The sequence below is a fragment of the Peromyscus leucopus genome, chromosome 5 (genome assembly GCF_004664715.2).
Source record: "Peromyscus leucopus breed LL Stock chromosome 5, UCI_PerLeu_2.1, whole genome shotgun sequence".
Lineage (NCBI taxonomy): Eukaryota > Metazoa > Chordata > Mammalia > Rodentia > Cricetidae > Peromyscus > Peromyscus leucopus.
This window is the reverse complement of record NC_051067.1, coordinates 113,358,566-113,381,670: the sequence shown is the minus strand read 5'-3', so window position 1 is coordinate 113,381,670 and position 23,105 is coordinate 113,358,566. Positions and strand designations below refer to the sequence as shown.

Sequence of the window (23,105 nt, the reverse complement as noted above, 5' to 3'; positions counted from 1 at the left end):
CACACCTATATGCACACTGGCAAAAATCAAAATACACAAAAATCTAACGTTAAGCAAATGATTGAGTGAATGATTATTTGAATGAATAGATGAATGAATTATCCAGGCCAACACCAAGAAGGAAGTCTGCAGTGGAGGAAAAGGGGCCTCCATTTATGATGCAACCCCTGGTGATGCAGAATCTATTGGTTCTTGTGTATGTAGAGTCCAGCATGGGCTCTCAGACATCGTTACCAGGTTTCAACCTACCTAGCTCTTGGTTTGGCCACACTCTATGCTCTCTGGGTCACTAGTTGGGCTCTGCTGGCAACGCTGGACTCCACCAACTTAGCAACTCCAGTGGGAGGAACCGGTATCTGATGACTCTTGGTTCTCAAGCAAGCTTAGGCCCTGGGCCTGATCTGGATGCCACATCCGGGGCCGGAAGGGGCAATGTAGTCAGATCTGGATTTCCCTCCCCAAAGCCACTGTGTATGTAGCTCCACACGTACCACATGAGCTGAGATGGTGCTAGAGCACAGGATACCATAACCGAGAGATGTGGAAATGGGTACCAGAAGTGTGAATGTCAAGGGCCCGATCCGTCTCTTGCAGGACCTGGTGGACTGGCAGAAGCCTCTCCTGTGGCAGGTAGGCCACTTGGGAGAGAAGTATGATGAGTGGGTTCACCAGCCGGTGGCCAGGCCCATTCGCCTCTTCCACTCTGACCTCATTGAGGCTTTCTCCAAGACTGTCTGGTGAGTACTCGGCAGGGTCTGAGGTGGGCCTCTCTGCTGGTAACACCCGTAAAATGTAGAAGGGGAGAGAGTAGTTGAGTTCCTCCTTAAAATAAAGGATATATTGTAAATTCTTGGGGAGAGGGGGACAGGCTGTAGCCATAATCAATTCCTGCATGTGGTTTTATCTACTATCTGGGTAACATCCTACCATGTGCCTGTGCCTGATTTTTTTCCAGACTCCTATGTAGGGTTAGAAGCCTTTAATGCACACTAACAATTTTCCCTGCAATTAGTTCCCCCTGCCACAAGAGGACAGTGTCTATATAGCTGTCCAGAGTCAGTGGTCATGGTACCCCGTAATCTTTTCTGCCAGTGATTCATCTCAAGAGACAGGGTCAGGCCAGGTGATGGTGGTGCAGGCCTTTAATCTAAGAACTGGGGAGGCAGAGGCAGATGGAACTCTGTGAGTTTGAGGCCAGCCTGGTCTTCCAGGATAGACAAAGTTATGCAAAGAAACCTTGTCTCAAAAAACCAGAGGGGGGGGGGCAGAGGGTGGCAGATGGACTCACAGCTTCTCTTTTCTTTTCCCCTGATCCTCACGACATTGTGCCTTTTGACCACTGCTCTCCACATACTTTCTGCGCGTGCTTTGACATCCACCCCGTTTGCTCTGTAGTTAAAATGTGTGCCTCAGAGGAGCTGGGCCCTGTTGTCCCCTCCCCGCCTCCCATGCATCTCTCTCTCTCTCACCCTGATGGCCGTCCTGCAGGTATAGTGTCCCCATCATCTGGGTGCCCCTGGTGCTGTACCTCAGCTGGTCCTACTACCGAACCCTGAGCCAGGACAACACCCGGCTCTTCGCATCGTTCACAACAGGTAACGCCGACAGACCGGCTTCTTCCCGAATTGCCCCTGTGGGTCTTGAGGGCAGGAAACCGAGTTCCCCGTAGTCTTACGCTTCTATGGGCATAGAGAAACCACACCACACACAGGTCAAAATGAGGCTTAGCGTAGAAAAAGTTGTCCTCCCCAACCCTGTGGATACACAAGTGAGCAACACATGAACAGACGCTAAACAGTCATATCCTCACGTTCTTAGCAATAAAAAGACAGAGGAAGAGAACTTCTGAGATTAAGCCCAGAGAATGTTCTAGGTGTGGCACTTCCCCTCCTGGAGTACTGTCATCCTTGGGAGATGGAGACAGGAAGATCATTACAAGTGGAGGCTATCCTTACATATATTAGCAGGCCCAGGGCAGCCAGGGCTGTACAGTGAGGCCCTGTCTCCGTTCAAATAACAGAGAATGTACAGCCTAGAACTCCTCATTGAGAGACTACGTGAAGGCCAGGGATGGTGGATACACGTGTAATCCTAGCACTTCAAGAACAAAGGCAAAGGAATTAGTTACTGTAAACTGAAGGCCAGCCTCATCTACCATAGCATGTCCAAGGCTAGCCAAGGCTAACCAGGGCTATATAATGAGTCTCTAGTATAATAGATGGATGGATGGATAGATAGATGATAGATAGATAGATAGATAGATAGATAGATAGATAGATAGATAGATAGGTAGGTAGATAGATAGATAGATAGATAGATAGATAGATAGATAGATAGATAGATAGATAGATGGAATCGGTATTATCAGGTGGCACAGCTACATGTAGATGAGTCCATGTTCACATCACAGATTGGAGGAGAACTTGGGAAAAAGATAGGCAAGCACCATAGACCATCTTCAAAGCTAAGGGCCACACAATAGAAGCTGACCTGGCAGTGACACCTGATCCCCTCTACTTAGTGTGGAGCATGTGCCAGATGGTGTACTTTCCTGAGACTCCTCTCAGCAGCCCCATGGGAAAGGCATTTGCTGTCCCCTCTCAGAGTTGAGGAAGCATAGTTATTCCAGAAGGTATACATGTGTAAAACATCACATAGTACATGGTTAAGTGCATGCAATGTTATCTTCCAGGTCGTTTTCTGAGATGAGGGACTGGGAGATAACTCAGTTGGTAAAGCAATTGCTTCATAAGCATGAGAACCTGAGTTTGATCCCAGCATCTATATAGACATCCAGGCTTGGTGGTGAGCACTTGTAATCCCCCAGCTCAGGAGATAGAGACCGATAGGTCCCCAGCCTTCACTGGCCAGCCATTCTAGCCTAATTGGCCAGCCTCAAGTTCCAGTGAGAGACCCTGTCTTGAAAAACAAAGTGGCTGGCTCTTGAGGAGGAACAACACCCGAGATTGTCCTCTGGTCTGTACGTGTATGCACACATACCTGCAGACATATGTGCACTCACACACACAAATGAACACACAACATAGAGCCTGGAAAAGGTAAATGAGTCATTCAGGGCCATATGGCCTAGGATGTGGAAACCAACTGCCCCCACCCCCAGCTTCCAGTGAGGGGACAGGAGACAGACAGAGTTTGGCATGGGCTATTATCCAAAGAACAAGTAGAACTGAGTTTTTCAGAGTGGCCACTCTGCCATCTTGGCTCACAGACTCAGCTTACCTCAGTTTCCAGGCACATGCCTCTTCTCTTGCATAACTTCTCAAGTAATCTACCTGGCACCTTAGGGTATTGTCTGGGGATATTGCTTCCCTCATCTGATCACAATTTGTTCCTGACATGCACCAGGCAGAGAGGCTTCTTCTTCCACACACAGAGGCTTCTCTTCTTCGTACATCCCCTGAGGACAGCTAGTCAAGGGCCTCCCACAACATTGGGGCCCTCAGTTTATCGGCCTCACCCAAGATGGGGTGGGGGATGGGCACGCTGTGGGAAGTGCCCCTGCAACCCAGCCCAGAGCCCAGAGGGTTACCGTGCACACCCCACTAGCCACAGTTACCCTTTTCGGCCCACGCTGAATAGCTCGGGCACAGCACAGGGCTTGTTGCTCAGAGGCCTGCTCACTGAATCGCCCACTGTCTGCCCAGCACTCCCCTAACAATCACCAACAGAGGCAGGGCCGCCGGGGCTGGTAGCCAGAGGGGGAAGGGGACGCTAAAGCTTTGGCCCAGGTCCCTCTGCTGGATTCCTCCAGAGATGCCACTCCGTACCAGCTCCGGCCCCCCGATGGGCAGACTAGGCGATGCTGGGGTGAGGAGGCGGGTGGAGGCTTGACCTATAGGAAAGGGCTGTTCTCCACGGCAAGGGCAGTGATTTGAGGGCTCCACAGCACCACGGGCCTCTGCAGACGGCCAAAACGTGCCTGTGTGATAAAGGTCCAGTGTGGCAGGCTGGGAAGCTGGGGCCGCAATGCCAGCAACAGGGGCATGAGAGACACATTGCCTCATGCATTCCTCCTCCTGCAGATCACCATGCAAGGCACAGGTCACAGGCAGCGCAAATAAGAACTCTTAAAGCGAGGTGAAGGGACACTCAGCGGGGTCCCATTGCAGCTACTGGACAAATGATGTCCTAGAATGAATGCGGAAGAGCTAGGGTGCCAGGGGGGTAGTGCAAGCTCAAGAGGGACCGCGGCTTCCGGAGAGGAATGCAGCACATGAGATCCAACTGGAGCTGCATCTCATGTTCGCTCCCAGGTGAGGGGTAATTCCAGGCACCTAGAAATTCACCTGGAGCCGTTTGTCAGAATGGGGTATGGCCTGACTCTGGCCCAAAATCTAGTGGTCACTCCTGCTTCCCACTTGCCCAGGCTTTCTCCCTTCCACGGCAGCCCCCGTGGCCATTGGTCCTGGGCCTGCCTACAGTGTACAGATCACCTGGGCCCTTCGGAGGTACCTCTCAAAGCTGCTTCCCTCTGAGCCTGGTCTGCTCCTAGGGTGGCACAGATCCAATTTCATCCAGGCACAAACCTCCAGGAGTTTTATCTACCGTTTCTCTCCTGATAAGTGTGAGCCTGTCGTGTTAAGCTGGACACATAAAGAAGACCTTACTCATAGAAAAGCCTTATCTCGCCAGCCTGGGCTACAGAGTGAGTTCCAGGGAAGGCGCAAAGCTACACAGAGAAACCCTATCTCAAAAAAAACAACAAAAAGAAAAAAAAAGAAAGAAAGAAAGAGAGAAGAAAGAAAAGAAAAACCTTATCTCTAAGCTGGGGGCAAAGAATCAACGACATTACAGTTCCTAGTGCTTCAGGGTGGTACCAGGGGGCAGAGCAAGATGCACAAGCCAGCCAGATTGGGTGAAGACAAATGTCAGGGCCATGTGGACTAGATCCCCAGGAACAAGAAAGGCAGAGGGACTCCAGGGCAGAACATTAGCAAATTTGTATGTGCGGGAGAAAATGGCATAGCACACAGAAGGAGCCACTGGTGGTTTGATTTGGCCCCTGTAGGTGACATATCTAGAAGATCAAGACTCGAGGGACATGGGACGTTGTGTTTGGGGGGGACTAGACTTTGTTTACTGGCCATGAGGTATCCCTGAATGGTTTAACGAGGTATAGAAGCAGGAGCAGAGGCCTGAGACTGCCCGGGGGCCTGATAGGTAGTAAGGTAGAGGGATTCGGAACAGAGAACCGGGGTTGGAGAGATGGCACAGCAGTTAAAGAGCATGTTCTGCTCTTGCAGAGGACTTGAGTTCAGTTCCCGGCACCCATGTCAGGGGCTGATGACCTTTCTGTAATTCCAGCTCCAGAAGGTCAGATACCTCCAGTCTTCTTGAGCACCTGCACACACACACACACACACACACAGAAGAGAGAGAGAGAGAGAGAGAGAGAGAGAGAGAGAGAGAGAGAGAGAGAGAGAGAAATATCTAGAAAGAAAAGTAGTGAACTGAGATGGATGGACAGATGGATAGACAAGTGGATTTAAGTTACAGATTGGGAATGGCGGTACAATAGGCTGTAGAGAAAAACAAGGATATATTCCTCTTCCCCCGCATGCCATTGCTTTAGCTGTATGCCGTGGGGAGGCTATCTCAATAATAGATAAGCAGACAAAATGCAAGCGGGGTAAGATTCACACATCATAAAACTAGCCATTTTAACTCGAATAACACAGTGGCTTTTAGTTCTGGCACCATCTCTATCTAGTTCTAAGTCCTTCCGACACCTCCGAAGTAAACTCAGACCAGATGAGCAGTTTCTCCCCATTCTCCATCCTCCTCCTCACAGTGACCCCCACTCTGCTTTCTATGACCAAGCATGTACTTTGTTCTGAACTTTCACATAAACGGAATCAGGCACTCGCACTCTGTGGCCCTTGCCTCTGGCTCCTTTTATTTGCCAGAGAGATCTGAAGTGGGTGGAGGTGACAGGTCTTGGTGACTTCTGGATGTGGGGAAGGCAGATACCCAAAGGCTTTGGTATGAGTATTCCCAGAGGAGAAGGCCCAGTGAGCAGCCTGGAGAGGTGGGACCCAAAGAAAAAGGAAGGTAGTTAGCTTCATTTGGGAAGGATTAGCTCTGGGGTCCTGTGTACACTCTGTGGAGACATACGGTGGCAAGTGGCCAGCCGAAGGTGGGGTGGACGTGCAGATCTGGGGGTTGCCAGCCTGTGATTAAAATTAGTTATCAAGTAGAGCATTTGGAGGGCCAGAGGCGCAGCTTCCACAGTTGAGCCTGAGAGGGGACATCCAGTCCCATCTCCTGAATGACAATGGGCACACAACTCCGAATTTGCTAAAAACCACTGAGCTGTATCTTCATGTGGGTGAAGTGTATGGTACAAGAATATATATATATGAGAGAGAGAGGCTCTCACTGTGTAGCCCAAACTGGTTTTGAACTAATGGCCCTTCTGCCTCAGCCTCCCAAATACTGGATTACAGGTGTGCACCACTGTGCTCAGCTAAAGCATTCTATCTTAATAAGGCTGTGTTGTTGTTTTTTTAAGAGAGAGTATAGCTACAGCAGTAACTTGTGAGGAGGGGGATGTATAATTTTTATTTTACTGTGACCAACTGCCTGGCAAATGCAACTCAAAGGAAGGGCATGGCTGGGCACCCAGTCTGGGACCGGTCCATCAAGGCTGAGAAGTCTGTGGGCAGAACACAAATCAGCTGGTCACATCAGACCAGCAGTCGGGGATTCTGCTCAGCTCACGCCTACCTTTTTATTCAAGTCCAGGACCACAGGCCAGGAGATGCTGTGACCCATATTCAGGTTAGCTCTTCCCTGTTCAGGTTAAATGTTTCTGGAAACAGACTCACAGAAACACACGGAGGTGTGTTTCCATAAAGATGTTAACTCCAGTCAGGCTGACAATGAAAATTAAACATTACAAAAGGTAAAGCCAAGAAAAACAGAAAGACATGGAGGAAACCAGACAGGAGCAGATTGGATTAGAATAGAAGTCACCTAGAGAGAAAAATGAGAGCAGGAAAAACTGCAAGGTGTCATCAAAGGGCTGGATCTCAAAGACGTTGACCTTGAAGATACATGCACAGCCTTCCCACCTCCATCTACACACACACATGACTACACCTGCACAGCCTTCCACCTCAACACACACAAACATGACTACACCTGCACAGCCTTCCACCTCCATCCACACACACATGACTACACCTGCACAGCCTCCACCTCCATCTACACATGACTACACCTGCACAGCCTTCCACCTCCATCCACACATGACTACACCTGCACAGCCTTCCACCTCCACACACACATGACTACACCTGCACAGCCTTCCACCTCCATCAACACACACATGACTACACCTGCACAGCCTTCCCCTCCATCCACACACACATGACTACACCTGCACAGCCTTCCACCTCCACACACACATGACAACACCTGCACAGCCTTCCACCTCCATCCACACACACATGACTACACCTGCACAGCCTTCCACCTCCACACACACACATGACTACACCTGCACAGCCTTCCACCTCCACACACACATGACTACACCTGCACAGCCTTCCACCTCCACACACACATGACTACACCTGCACAGCCTTCCACCTCCATCAACACACACATGACTACACCTGCACAGCCTTCCCCTCCATCCACACACACATGACTACACCTGCACAGCCTTCCATCTCCACACACACATGACTACACCTGCAAAGCCTTCCACCTCCATCCACACATGACTACACCTGCACAGCCTTCCACCTCCACACACACACACATGACTACACCTGCACAGCCTTCCACCTCCATCCACACACACATGACTACACCTGCACAGCCTTCCACCTCAACACACACATGACTACACCTGCACAGCCTTCCACCTCCACACACACATGACTACACCTGCACAGCCTTCCACCTCCATCTACACACACATGACTACACCTGCACAGCCTTCCACCTCCATCCACACACATGACTACACCTGCACAGCCTTCCACCTCCACACACACACACATGACTACACCTGCACAGCCTTCCACCTCCACACACACACACATGACTACACCTGCACAGCCTTCCACCTCCATCTACACACACATGACTACACCTGCACAGCCTTCCACCTCCATCCACACACACACATGACTACACCTGCACAGCCTTCCACCTCCACACACACACACAGGACTACACCTGCACAGCCTTCCACCTCCACACACACACACATGACTACACCTGCACAGTCTTCCACCTCCATCCACACACACATGACTACACCTGCACAGCCTTCCACCTCCACACACACATGACTACACCTGCACAGCCTCCCACCTCCATCCACACACATGACTACACCTGCACAGCCTTCCACCTCCACACACACATGACTACACCTGCACAGCCTACCACCTCCACACACACACACATGACTACACCTGCACAGCCTTCCACACACATGACTACACCTGCACAGCCTCCCACCTCCATATACACACACATGACTACACCTGCACAGCCTTCCACCTCCACACACACACATGACTACACCTGCACAGCCATCCACAAACATGACTACACCTGCACAGCCTCCCACCTCCATCCACACACACATGACTACACCTGCACAGGCTTCCACCTCCACACACACACATGACTACACCTGCACAGCCTTCCACCTCCATCCACAAACACATGACTACACCTGCACAGCCTTCCACCTCCATCCACACATGACTACACCTGCACAGCCTTCCACCTCCATCCACACACACATGACTACACCTGCACAGCCTTCCACCTCCATCCACACACATGACTACACCTGCACAGTCTTCCACCTCCATCCACACACATGACTACACCTGCACAGCCTTCCACCTCCATCTACACACATGACTATACCTGCACAGTCTTCCACCTCCATCCACACACATGACTACACCTGCACAGCCTTCCACCTCCATCTACACACACATGACTACACCTGCACAGCCTTCCACCTCCATCCACACACATGACTACACCTGCACAGCCTTCCACCTCCACACACACATGACTACACCTGCACAGCCTTCCACCTCCATCCACACACATGACCACACCTGCACAGACTTCCACCTCCACACACACATGACTACACCTGCACAGTCTTCCACCTCCATGCACACACATGACTACACCTGCACAGCCTTCCACCTCCATCCACACATGACTACACCTGCACAGCCTTCCACCTCCATCCACACACACATGACTACACCTGCACAGCCTTCCACCTCCACACACACATGACTACACCTGCACAGCCTTCCACCTCCATCCACATACACATGACTACACCTGCACAGCCTTCCACCTCCACACACACATGACTACACCTGCACAGCCTCCCACCTCCACACACACACACATGACTACACCTGCACAGCCTTCCACCTCCATCCACACACACATGACTACACCTGCACAGCCTTCCACCTCCACACACACATGACTACACCTGCACAGCCTCCCACCTCCACACACACACACATGACTACACCTGCACAGCCTTCCACCTCCATCCACACACACATGACTACACCTGCACAGCCTTCCACCTCCACACACACATGACTACACCCGCACAGCCTTCCACCTCCATCTACACACACATGACTACACCTGCACAGCCTTCCACCTCCATCCACACACACATGACTACACCTGCACAGCCTTCCACCTCCACACACACATGACTACACCTACACAGCCTCCCACCTCCACACACACACACACATGACTACACCTGCACAGCCTTCCACCTCCATCTACACACACATGACTACACCTGCACAGCCTTCCACCTCCATCCACACACACATGACTACACCTGCACAGGCTTCCACCTCCACACACACACATGACTACACCTGCACAGCCTTCCACCTCCATCCACAAACACATGACTACACCTGCACAGCCTTCCACCTCCATCCACACATGACTACACCTGCACAGCCTTCCACCTCCATCCACACATGACTACACCTGCACAGCCTTCCACCTCCACACACACACACATGACTACACCTGCACAGCCTCCCACCTCCATCCACACACACATGACTACACCTGCACAGCCTTCCACCTCCATCCACACACACATGACTACACCTGCACAGCCTTCCACCTCAACACACACATGACTACACCTGCACAGCCTTCCACCTCCATCTACACACACATGACTACACCTGCACAGCCTTCCACCTCCATCAACACACACATGACTACACCTGCACAGCCTTCCACCTCCATGCACACACATGACTACACCTGCACAGCCTTCCACCTCCATCTACACACACATGACTACACCTGCACAGCCTTCCACCTCCACACACACACACATGACTACACCTGCACAGCCTTCCACCTCCACACACACATGACTACACCTGCACAGCTTCCCACCTCCATACACACATGACCACACCTGCACAATCTTCAACCTCCACACACACACATGACTACACCTGCACAGTCTTCCACCTCCATGCACACACATGACTACACCTGCACAGTCTTCCACCTCCATGCACACACATGACTACACCTGCACAGCCTTCCCACCTCCACCTCCACACACACATGACTACACCTGCACAGCCTTCCACCTCCACACACACATGACTACACCTGCACAGCCTTCTACCTCCATACACACACACATGACTACACCTGCACAGCCTTCCACCTGCATCCACACACACATGACTACACCTGCACAGCCTTCCACCTCCATCCTCACACACACATGACTACACCTGCACAGCCTTCCACCTCCATCCAGGCTGCTAGTTTTCCTCAGATCCTATGATTTCAAATCTATTGACCTCTCTGTATTTAGGTTTTCCTGTCCTTCCTGTCCATCCCCTCCCATGCTCACAGTCCGCACCTGTTCATTCCTCCTATCAGTGACTGCTGGCTCTGACAGCTCTTTCGAGATGGTCTCCTTCCCTTCCCCCATGCCACTGAGTTACCCTCTTCTAGGTAGAGAATCAGCACTCAGCCAGAGCTGTACCTCCTGCAGCCCCCATTGGGAAAACCTTGGCTCTCTGATCAGTCACCCCTTTGCTCTAGTAAAGAACCTTTCCCAAGCCCACTGTAGATTCTCACAGCCTCCCTGTCCCGTTACCATAGGGCTCTTCAGTGGTGCTGCCCATAGCTACTAGGCAGAGGGTAGCGACAGCCAAGTTAGCTGGGGTGTGTGCATGGCATTCATCAACCCTGTGCATCTCTCTGGCTCCGCCGCAGATTACTCAGTGGCGGTACCCAAGTCCATGTTCCCAGGCCTCTTTGTGTTGGGCATGCTCTTCTGGACCCTCGTGGAGTATGTCATCCACCGTTTCCTGTTCCACATGAAGCCCCCCAGCGACAGCCATTACCTCATCATGCTGCACTTTGTCATGCACGGCCAGCACCACAAGGTGAGCAGTATTGGGTCCCGCTCCAGACCCAGCACATGCAGCCTGCTCCGGGCCTAGCACACACAGCCCGCTCCGGGCCCAGCACACGCAGCCGGCTCCAGGCACAGCACACATAGCCGGCTCCAGGCCTAGCACACGCAGCCAGCTCCGGGCCCAGCACACGCAGCCCGCTCCAGAAAGCCCTGCAGCTATCGCCAGCTCCCAAGAGTCTTCCTGAGAATCCAGTTCTGGGCTTGGAGTGATGGACACGGAAGATGTTTGTGGTTACTCAGAGGGGTAACTGGGCTGGACATTCTCATCTGAGCCAGGGAGGTTCCATATGAGTACCATACGTACATACTCTCGTGTTACGCACACACCATGATTATTAACACTGACGTCTATACACCACCCACGTTCATCATCATCTTTGATGCTTACAACTCATTCATTGACCCAGTCATGTTCTTTGAATACTACAGGTATCGTACTAGATTTCAGTGAACAAAGCAGACAAAAACCCTCGCCCTTGTTAAGGTTGTCTTCTGAAGGTGGTGCTTCTGTGCTCCTATCCCACAGTGGAGACTGAAGCTTGGGGAGACTAAGGAACAGAGTAACCCTCCCTCTTCCTTTGAGGGTCAAGAGCCAACGGCTTGGGCTCTGATTCTCTGGCTCACTGTAAACCATCTTCAACAAAGATGGGAACATCATAGTCGGCTCCTAGGCTCCTCTCACCACAGACTGTATTGACCCAGGTTACTGATGTGTGGCTCTCCCACATGACTCCAGAAAGTCCCTCTAGCAAAGGGCTTGGTAGATGAGGTCAGGACTCCCGTCTGGCAGCTAATAAGTTCCAGAACCCAAGTGATCTCAGGAGCATGGTGTGTCCTTGGGCAGTTTGCCAAGTCCCATCCTGGCTAGTAAATAAGAAGAAGGATACGTTCTCTGGGTCTTTTCAGGCATGTTGACCTGCCTGTCCCAAAGCTACAAAGATACCAAGCCTTTCCAGGACAGGTCACTCTCCCCTCAGTGGAACATCTGGCTGCTCCACTCCGTGAGTAGCATCTCATGACATACCACAACCACAAATAGGCCACCAGCCTTGGGCTGCCTCTGATAACCATGCCTCTCTGTCCACAGGCACCCTTTGATGGCTCCCGCCTGGTCTTCCCCCCAGTGCCAGCCTCTCTAGTGATTGCCTTCTTCTATGTGTTCCTGAGGCTCATCCTGCCGGAGGCCGTGGCAGGCATCATCTTTGCAGGGGGTCTCCTGGGCTACGTCCTCTATGACATGACCCATTACTATCTGCACTTTGGCTCACCACACAAGGGCTCCTACCTGTACAACATGAAGGCCCACCATGTCAAGCATCACTTTGAATACCAGAAATCAGGTAAGGCTGGGATTCCCAGCCTTTATTTTTGAGTGTTGACTTATCTGGTAGATTCAGCCTCCAACTAGGAGCTGGCCTCCATTGAGGGAAGGTCATACGCCGAGGGCTCATTTGTGTAGATGGCTATGCAGAGGGGCAGACGTGGGAATTAATACATGGCACAGATTGTCCCAGACGGCGATAAGTGTCTTTAAAAAAGCAAGAGAGCATTGGGCTAGCTGTGGTAGTGTACCCCTTTAAACTCAGCACTCTAGAGCCTGAGACAGGCAGATCTCTGTGAGTTCAAGGCCAGCCTGGTCTACAGGGTAAGATCCAGGACAGGCACCAAAACACCACAGAGAAACCCTGTCTCTAAAAAACAAAACAAAAACAAAAAAAAAGTAATTTTAAGATGGCCGGGCGGTGGTGGCTCACGCCTTTGATCCCAGCACTCGGAAGGCAGAGGCAGGCGGATCTCTGTGAGTTCGAGGCCAGCCTGGTCTACAGAGCGAGATCCAGGACAGGCTCCAAAGCTACAAAGAGAAACCCTGTCTCGAAAAAATCAAAAAAAAAAAAAAAAAAAAAAAAAGGAAAAAAGAAAATTTCATGATATATTGTCAAAGTATTACCATCTTAACTTGTAATTAACATAAAAGGCATTAATGAGCTCTCTTACATTCCCTTATACTGTCTATTTTGTACTGAGAGCACATCTCAATTCATATGCTAAATTTTCATCAGGAATACTTGATCTATATCTATGTTTTTCAATAAAATCTATAGTTAAAAAGACAGATTCACAGATATCAGTTGCTCCAAACATACTTCTGAGTTATCTAGCAACTGAGTCAAATATATATGTGCACATCAAAACTTAATTTGAATTGAGGGAAATCAGAAATCAGTTCCTCTGAAGCTCTAGCCACTCCCAGCACTCATTAGTCAAGTGCTCACTGTGACTCCCTTGCTGGCAAGTAAAGCCCTAGATCAGGTAATTCAAGGTCACTGCAGATGTCACTGGAGCTGAGACCCAAATGAAAAGAAGGCAGTGTCTGGGAAGTAGGCCTTCCAGGAGCAGCACCCTGAGGCAGGAATGAACTGACCCAGCAAGGAAGAGGGAGAAGCTGAGGAGGGCAGTGTTGGGGAAGACAGGCAGGGCCAGGCCCATCCAGGAACTCAGGTTGCAGAAGGAATCTGGGGTTACATCAACTCTATCTTGGAGAACAATAGAGACACAGGTGTTTGGCCCTTGGGAAGGGGCGGCAGGACAGATGTTGAAATTTCCTCTAGCTCTACCTACCCAAGTCAATTCCTTTGTGCGCTAATTTCTGCTCTAATGTCTTATCTTCTGCCCTGTGTCTCCCTCTGCAGGGTTTGGCATCAGCACTAAATTGTGGGATTACTTTTTCCACACCCTCATACCAGAGGAATCTCACCCGAAGATGCAGTGACAGCCCCGAGACCCTCTGTTCTGCCCTCGGTCTAGTCCTGGCCCCTGCACCCTGCCCTACCCCCGCCTCCATCCAAACCCTGCTGGGATCAGCTTGGCCAGGCAGGATGGGCTCTGTCTAGCCCTGGGGCTTGGTGGAGACCTTAAGGCAGGGCTTCCCTTCTGGCTTACTGTGTGAGGATAGCATCCTCTTGATAGCCAAGTGGCCCTTGGGGACCGGCTCCTTCTCAGAGAATTATGACCTCCTCATTGGCACCTCTGCCTAAGCTTCAGCCCTCAGTACTGATTCCGGGTCCAGACAGTGACCCCAAGGGGCATGAAGGAAACTGACCCCACCTGTGCCTTAGAACCCTGGGCTCCCTGGGAGCTTCCCCGTGCAGCAGAAGGGCCGCTGTGCCCACAGCAGAAGCATGGTGTGCAGGCCTGTGGCCACATCTTACCCTCCTGCTCCGTCTTGAGAGTTTGATGGTTCAGAAGTGAATGAAGGGCTATCCCGAGAAGAGGCAGCGCAACGCCTCCCACAGGCCATGCCCAGACCCCAGGACAGCCACCCTGGGCCCTGCCAACCCCAGATACCAGCTGTACCACCAGCTGCCTCAGTGGAAGCAAGCCAACATTTATCTACCTGGGCAGAAAGCCTGAGGGTGGCCGGCATCTGGTGCCAGGCTGACAGGAGCTCTGGCCCTTGTCTTTGGGAATCCACAGCTGCTTTCTCCATCTCCCCTCTGCCCCCAAACCACAAAACTGCTCCCCAGAGGAGGCTGGAGAGGTTTCTGCACTGGTGAGAGCCCCACCGTAGCCCTTGCCATTCTTGGCCTCCACCTACGCAGGTGGCTGCCTGCCCCAACTCAGGACCCTCCCAGCAGTGACTCCTGAAGCCAGCACGGGCTTTCACGTGGTGCCTTATTGCCTCCCCCACCCTGAGACCGTTCTTCCTCGTAACCAGAGCCCTCACTGCTCCTGAAGTCTTATTTATAAATCACATAAATATTCTTGATCTGACCTCAAATGAAGTAGCTGGTCAGATGGCCCTTTCTAATCCTATGTGTTGAGCTTATATACATATATATATACATATATATATAAAATCATCTTGCCTTCCTTTTTGTTCTTTCTTACCCACAAGCCATTACTACTTGAAACTTGTCAAAAACCCAGTGGGTGCAAAGACTAAAGAGAGGCAGTGTGACTGGTCCTGTGATTTACGCTGTTTACGGTGAAGCTATCTAGAGATTTTGAGATAAATATACAAAACTGTGGTTGTGAAATAAAGATGTAAATAAATTGTATATTTTGAAAAATAAAACACTGAGAAGAAACCAACAAAGATCCGCCAGTGTTTGTTGATGGTGACTGACCCCCATCATGACGGGGAAAGAGGAATGGTCTAGAAGGAAGATGGTATTTCACTGAGCAGCTTGTATAAAGTTGCTGGGGAGTGGGAACTAAAAAACTGACTGGCAGGCCAGGTGTTGTAGCACATACCTTCAACCCCAGCAGGGACAGAGGCAGCGGCAGGCAAACCTCTGAGTTTGAGGCCAGCCTGGGCTACAGAGCGAGTTCCAGGACAGCCAGGGCTACACAGAGAAAGCCTATGTAAAAAAACAAAACAAAACAAAACAAAAACCAACCAACAAACAAAAAGCCTTGGCTTTTATTTTTTCTTTATTATATTTATTATTTATTAATTTTGTATGTATGTGTACCTGCATACCATGGTGAACATGTGGAGGTCAAAGGACAATTTGCAGGAGTCAGTTTTCTCTTTCTACCGTATGATCCTGTTCTGAAGTATCCAGAGAAGACTACTCAGACCCAGGTTGAAGTCAACAGAGAGTCTTAGTTAGCTGACCAGCAACGACACTGGGTGCTCAGGGTCCTAGTGGAGCCCCAAGCCTTTCTCAGATGAGCTTTGAAACACAAAACCACATCCCGGGTTGACACAGCTCAGTTAGCAAGAACACTTAGCTAGAAGCAGAACTGCAGAAGCCAAAAAGCAAGGTTAATGCATTTAGAGACTTTCCCAGACCTGTGGACTTTGATGGATTAGGTCCTTGTTTTCATCTTGGCAAGTGGTGCTGTCCACGTGCTGGATTTTACGGCCTGAATGGTACTTCCACCATGGAGTCAGTTGTGCTAAGGTCTGAGGCCTGTCACAGGTCCCAGGGATCAAGCTCAGGTCATTGGGCTTGATGACAAGTCCTTTACCTGCCCTTGTACTGGGTCTTACTACTGATTTTAAATTCTCTGCAGATAGCCTCTCTGCTTATTGCCTGCATCCTGAAGGGGTCAATCTCACAATCCACCTTGATATACCACTAGGGAAAGGATTTTGAAATTTTTTTCTTTATTTTTTAAAATTTCATACATGTATACAACTAAGTATGATCTTATCTAGCCTCCATTTCCCCTCCAACTTTTCCCATATCCCCCCCAATATGTTCCCTCTGATCTTCATGACTTATTTTTAATAACCCATGGGTGTTATGGGATGTCTTTCTGTATGCTGTGAATATGTGTTGCTCTGATTGGTTGATTAAAAAAAAAAAAGCTGCATTAGCCTATGGCAAGGCAGCTTAGAGGAAGGTGGAAATCCCAGCAGAGATACAGAGAGAAGAAAGGGGAGGAAGGAAAGATCCACCACTGAAGGAGCAGCAAGATGCCAGCAGACTGGCAATGCCATGGCCGTGTGGCAATTTATAGATTAATAGAAATGATTATAAGAACTACCTAGCAAGAAACTTAAGCCATTGGCCATACAATTGGTAATTAATATTAAGCCTTTAAATGATTATTTTATAAATGGCTGTGGGACCGTGGGGCGGAATGGGACTGGAGAAACCTCTGCTGTGACACATGGGCTTGACACAAGCCAGGGTCATCTGGGAAGGGAGAGCATCAACTGAGGAAATGGCTCCATCGGATTGGCCTGTAGGCATGCCGATGGGCATTTTCTTGATTAATGATTGATGTGGGCCGTGCTACCCCATTAATAATTGATGTGGGCAGTGCTACCCCTGGGAAGGCCATCCTGGGTTGTATAAGAAAGCAAGCTGAGCAAGTCAGTAAGTCCCTCCTAGCTTCTCTTTCAGCCCCCACCTCCAGATTCCTCCTTTGAGTTCCTGCTGGCTTCCCTTCATGATGGGCTGTGATTGGAATGTGTAATCCCAAGAACCGTTTTTCTCCCCCTGGCTGTTGTGGATCAGCCTATGTTATCACTCTAGAAGGCAAAGTAAAACAACCAGTTAATTCCAGTTAGTGCTGCCCGTGTATGTTGTGTGGGTGTAGGGCCATCCATGGGGTCATGGAAAACCTACCAGCTGGCCACATCCTCAAAAAACAAACAAAAACAAACAAACAAAAACCCTCTCTCAGCAACTATTCACTGTCAATAGTTCTTCAATATAAACTGGAACCTGGTGATCATCTACCTCATCTATGCTGGGACTTTGGCTGGATTGATCGTGTGCAGGTAACCACAGCCGCTGTGTGATCATGATTTTAATAGACACGTTATGTCCAAAGACAACATTTTGGGGAACGAGACAGTGTTTTTCTGTGTGGCCCTGGCTTTCCTGGAACTTGTTCTGTAGACCAGGCTGGCCTCAAACTCAGAGATCTGCCTGCCTCTGCCTCTTGAGTGCTGGGACTACAGGCCTGTGCCACCACTGCCTATCTGCTCTCGGTCTCTTAGTCTCAGCACTGTGTCCAGTTGGGAACATCCCTCCAATGACCGCTGTCCATGACAAAAAGAAGCTTCTCTGACGAAGGCTGAGAACAGCCCAGGTCTACAAATACAAACATGAACATTTAGGAAGCAATTTGGTGGCATAAACACTTAGCAAAATAACAATAGCAGATTCTACCCTAGGGCCTATGACCTCCCCAGCTTTGACCAGGATGACAGCAGCAGGCATGAAATTCCCTCCAGTGAAACAGGCCTCGAGTCCAATCAGAAATCAGTTAGCTACTCCATAATGGTCATGCTGCTGCTGCACCAATCAGCAGAGCTTCCCTGGCAGGCTGGTATTGCAGCATGTGGTACCCAGCCCTGCGTAAGACCATGGATGTCTTTTCTCCTCAGCGACCTTCATTGCACCTTCAGTCACTATGGCAACCGGCCTGCAGGGAAGATGTTTACCATTAGTTTGAGACTGATCTCTCTACATTCTGCAGCCAAACTGTGTGGTGTCTCCAGCAACAGGATCTTTCCACGTCGTTATGGTGGGTAGCCAAGGGCAATAGCGTTTGCACAGTTTGTCCAACCCAGCAGAAATGCAAGAAAGCTTGCTCAAAAGAACTATTTAAATTCTTATCAGCGTAAAAAAAAAAAATCCACAGGTTGACTCTTTTTTTGGAGCTGAGGACCAAACCAGGGTTTTGCGCTTGCTAGACAAGCGCTCTACCACTGAGCTAAATCCCTAATCCCCACGGGTTGACTCTTAATGATCTAGAAATTCCCCTTTTCTGGTTCTCTGTCAAACACCTAATGCCTTGCCAGGGATGGACCCAGAGTTCCCTTGTTTCTGTCTGTCCTGGTGTTTTGCACTCCCCAGACCTGCTGTCTTTGGGCGTTTCCTGGATGGCTGGAAGAACTGCCCTCTTAATTCTGTTCTACCGAATTCTTAATTTAGCCCTTGACTCTGATCTCTGCCCTTCAGCTCTGTATACTTTCTTCTTGTGCCTAGAACAATAACCAGTTTGTAGCAAAGCCCAATGTGAGTCAGCCTTGTCTCCACCAGATCTCTGCCTAGACCATTTGCTTCTTGTCTCTTCTTCTGGTCCCGAGCCTCTGCTGCCCCCTGGTGACAGTGTGCAGCCCTGCCTCAGTATGAGACCCCCTCAAGAGTTCCTGTTTGGAAACCACACATGCGTGGTTCACTTTAAAATTCTAGCACTTTCCCATCTTGCTCTCTTGCCTGACTTTCCTGTGTCTCATTTCCTGTTTAAGGAGGAAAATTGAACACCATTATATGGATTTCCAAACAGCCACAGTGGCTGGAGTTTTCTTCACAGGCCTGTGCGAGTTAACTTTGAGAAACGTGGAGAATACCTGCCAGGCTTAGCTACCTGAAGACAAGACACCACAATGTTTAGTCATTAGTCTCCCCTTCCCCCACTGGTTGAGGATCGTCTTCAGGGGCATCATCTAGCTTTACTTATGGCTACCCCCTGTCAATCAGCTGTCTTAGTCCATTTTATGTAGCTATAACAAAATGCCTGAGAGTAGGTACTTTATTAAAAAAAAAAAAAAGGTTTGCCAGTTGGTGATGGCACACGCCTTTAATCCCAGCACTTGGGAGGCAGAGGCAGGCAGATCTCTGAGTTCCAGGCCAGCCTGGTCTACAAAGTAAGTTCCAGGACATCCAAGGCTACAAAGAAAAACATTGTCTTGGAAAACCAAAATAAATATAAATAAATAGATAGATCGATAAATAAATTTTAAAAAGAGGTTTATTTTACTCACTGTTTTGGAGCCTGAAAGTCCAAGGTTGAATATCCCCATCTGGCTATGTTATAAGCAAACAAAAATGAAATCTTTAAAATTAAAAAAATTAATGAAATTAGAATTTTACATAATACAGCATGAAGAACTATCATAAGGAAGGCGTCTTAGTTGGAGTTTCTATCGCTGTGATGAAACACCATGATCAAACCAAGTTAGGGAGGAAAGGGTTTATTTGGCTTATACTTCCATATTTCTGTTCGTCATCAAAGGACAGGAACTCAAGCAGGGCAGGAACCTGGAGGCAGGAGCTGATACAGAGGCCATGAAGGGGTGCTGCTTGCTGGCTTGCCCTACATGGCATGCTCATCCTGCTTTCTTATAGACCCAGGACCACCAGCCCATGGATGACACCACCCACCATGGGCTGGGCCCTCCCCCATCAATCACTAATTTAAAAAAAATGCCTTATAGCTGGATCTTATGAAAGTGTTTTTCTCAACTGGGGTTCCCTCCTTTCAGATAACACTAGCTTGTGTCAAGCTGATATAATACTAGCCAGCACAGAAGGGCTGAAAGAGACAGTATACAGAAGAAGTAGACACTCAAAGACGTGAAACAGCGAGATTTGAGATGTGCTGACTTCTCTTTGCTCTTCCAATCTGAGCGCTGTGTTCCATCCCACTCAGCACCGTGGAGGCTCATCTGTGACAGCAGCAGTGTGCTCCTTCGCTTATTTGCACTGTTCTCCAGATACAGGAGAGGGAACAAGTCGATGAATGGGGAGTGAAGCCAGGTGTTCGCTCCCACGGCTTTGCAATTTCTTTCCATGAAGATTTGTAGTTTCCAGTGCCCTCATGCGTCCACTGAAAACACTTTACCTCTAACCCCTGAAGTTTGATCCCAGCACCTGCATAAAAAGCACACATCTGTAACTCCAGCACTGGGGAAATGAAGCAGGCAGATTCTAGTGGCTTACTGGCCAGCCAGGCTAACTGAAATAGTGAGCTCCAGGTTCAGCGAGAAGTCCTGTATCAAAAAATAAGAGATGATGCCTCGGCAGTTAAGACCACTTGATGCTCTTCCAGAAGACCGGGCTTCCCACATGGTGGCTCACAACTGTCTGTACCTCCAGTTCAGGGGGCCTGATGCCCTGTCCCGACCTTTGCAGGCATTCACATGGTGCACATACATACATGCAGGCAAAAAAGTCATATATATATATATATATATATATATATATATATATATATATATATAATTAAGTAAGATAGTAGAAGGCTGTAGCGATGGCTCAGTGGTTTAGAGCACTAGCTTGCTGTGGATATCGCTCTGTATAAATAAACACTGATTGGCCAGTAGCCAGACAGGAAGTATAGGTGGAACTAACAGAGAGGAGAATTGAGGGAACAGGAAGGCAGGGAGGAGACTGCCTGGAGCCCCCAGGACAAGGAAGATGTAAGGTACCAGTAAGCCACGAGCCACGTGGCAAAGTATAGATTAATAGAAATGAGCTAAATATAGAGTAAGAGCTAGACAATGATAGGCCTGAGCTAATGGCTAAGCAGTTTAAATAATATAAATGTCTGTATGTTTATTTTATAAGTGGGCTAAGGGACTGCCGGGGATTGGCAGGACCCGGAGAGAAAACTCAAGCTACACTGACTGCTCTTCTAGAGGACCCAGGTTCAATTCCCAGCACCAACATGACCTTCACAACCATCTGTAACTCTAGTCCCAGGGAATCTGACACCCTCTCTGGCTTCCAGGGTCATGGCATGCACATGGCATACACACATATATGCAAACAAAACACCCATACATGCTCAAACACAATAATTTAAAAGTTAAAACAAAATAAGACACCTGATGTCACCCTCTGGCTTACACACACACTTGCACACTTGCCTAGGTGAGTGCACATGCATGCGTGTGTACACACACACACACACACACACACACACACACACACACACTGATCCCATTAGACTCATTTCCAGAATTTCCCCAATTTCCTTGATTTAATTTCCTATTTAATTCTGTTTATTTCTCACCACTTTCTAGAAGTTTGTTAGTTTTGCTTTACATTTAAATCCATGATCCTTTGGGGTTAATTTTTGTAGAAAGTTTGAGGTTTAGGCCAAGTTTATTCTTAGTTGTTATTCCACGGCCATTGGATACCAAATATTGAACAAAAATTTTGTAATACACAAACTCTCAAGACTCACCAGTAAAAAGTAATAATAATAATCATTGAAAATGGGCAAGAAGACACAGACATTCACCAAAGAGGCAGTCCTAGGCAAAGAGCCCTTGAAAGATATTTAGCATCGTTAGGCACCAAGGAAATGCCAATTAAAATCACTTTGACATAGCCACACACCTGTTAAAATAGCCAAAATTAAAACAAGCAAGAATAGAACCAGAGTTATGAGTTGGCTGACCTCAACACCTGCCCCATCTATGATCTGCGGGAGCGCGTGAAGGGTTCAATCCACAGTGACATGTAAGACGAGTGTGGTGGCTCACTTCTGTAATCCCAACATCGGGAGGGAAAGGCTGAAGGATCACAAGTTCAAGGGTATCCTTGGCTACACAGTGAGTTCCAGGCCAGCCTAGGCTACGTGAGACCCTATAGGGAATGTGTGTGGGGAGAAAACAAGTGAGAAAGGGGCAAATAAATTAAAAATTAGTGAACTAAGCCCCCAGACAGCCTCCAGCTGTGAAGGCCCAAAGTAAAATGTCTTCTCATATGTGGTGGTTTGAAATAAAAAGCCCCCCCCAAAGGGAGTGGCACTGTTAGGAGGTGTGGCCTTGTTGGAGGAAGTGTGTCACTGTGGGGGTGGGCTTTAAGGCCTCTTTTGCTCAAGGTTCCTTTGGTGTGACTGTCAGTCAACTTCCTGTTGCCTGCAAGATGTAGAAGTCTCAGCTACTCCAGCATCACATCTGCCTGCACGCCACCATGCTCCTCATCATGATGATAACAGACTGAACCTCTGAAGCTGTAAGCGAGCCCCCCAATTAAATGTTTTTCTTATAAGAGTTGCTGTGGCCATGGTCTCTTCACGGCAATAAAAACCCCTACCTAAGACAGAAGTCGGTACCAGGGGTTGGGGTATTGCCGACCATGTGTTTCTTTAGAGCAATTTGGACTTTAGGGGTTTGGGTTTGGAAAGCAGTAGAACACTTTAAGCACTGCTTAATGGGCCAGACTAGTAGAAGCATGGAAGACTGTGGTGCTGAGAGTGATTTGAACTGTCAGGAGCTCACTCAAGAGGTTCCAGAGGAGAAGAATTTTAGTCTGTTGCCTAGAGATGGTTCTTGTGATATTTTGGTGAAGAATGTGGCTGCTTTTTGCCCTTGTCTGAA

The 23,105-nt window shown here is 49.1% G+C and overlaps 1 protein-coding gene across 1 annotated transcript in view; it reads left to right on the top strand.

The window, feature by feature from the left end:
• Positions 1-15,619, top strand: part of LOC114708073 (fatty acid 2-hydroxylase-like) — a 37,014-nt gene extending 21,395 nt beyond the window's left edge. Inside the window, exons 7-11 of the mRNA XM_028891070.2 lie at positions 595-737; positions 1,489-1,595; positions 11,317-11,489; positions 12,609-12,861; positions 14,212-15,619. Of these exons, the coding sequence (XP_028746903.1) occupies positions 595-737; positions 1,489-1,595; positions 11,317-11,489; positions 12,609-12,861; positions 14,212-14,291 (756 nt within the window). The 3' untranslated portion in view covers positions 14,292-15,619. The remainder of the gene's footprint in view (positions 1-594; positions 738-1,488; positions 1,596-11,316; positions 11,490-12,608; positions 12,862-14,211) is intronic.
• Positions 15,620-23,105: the final 7,486 nt, after the last annotated feature.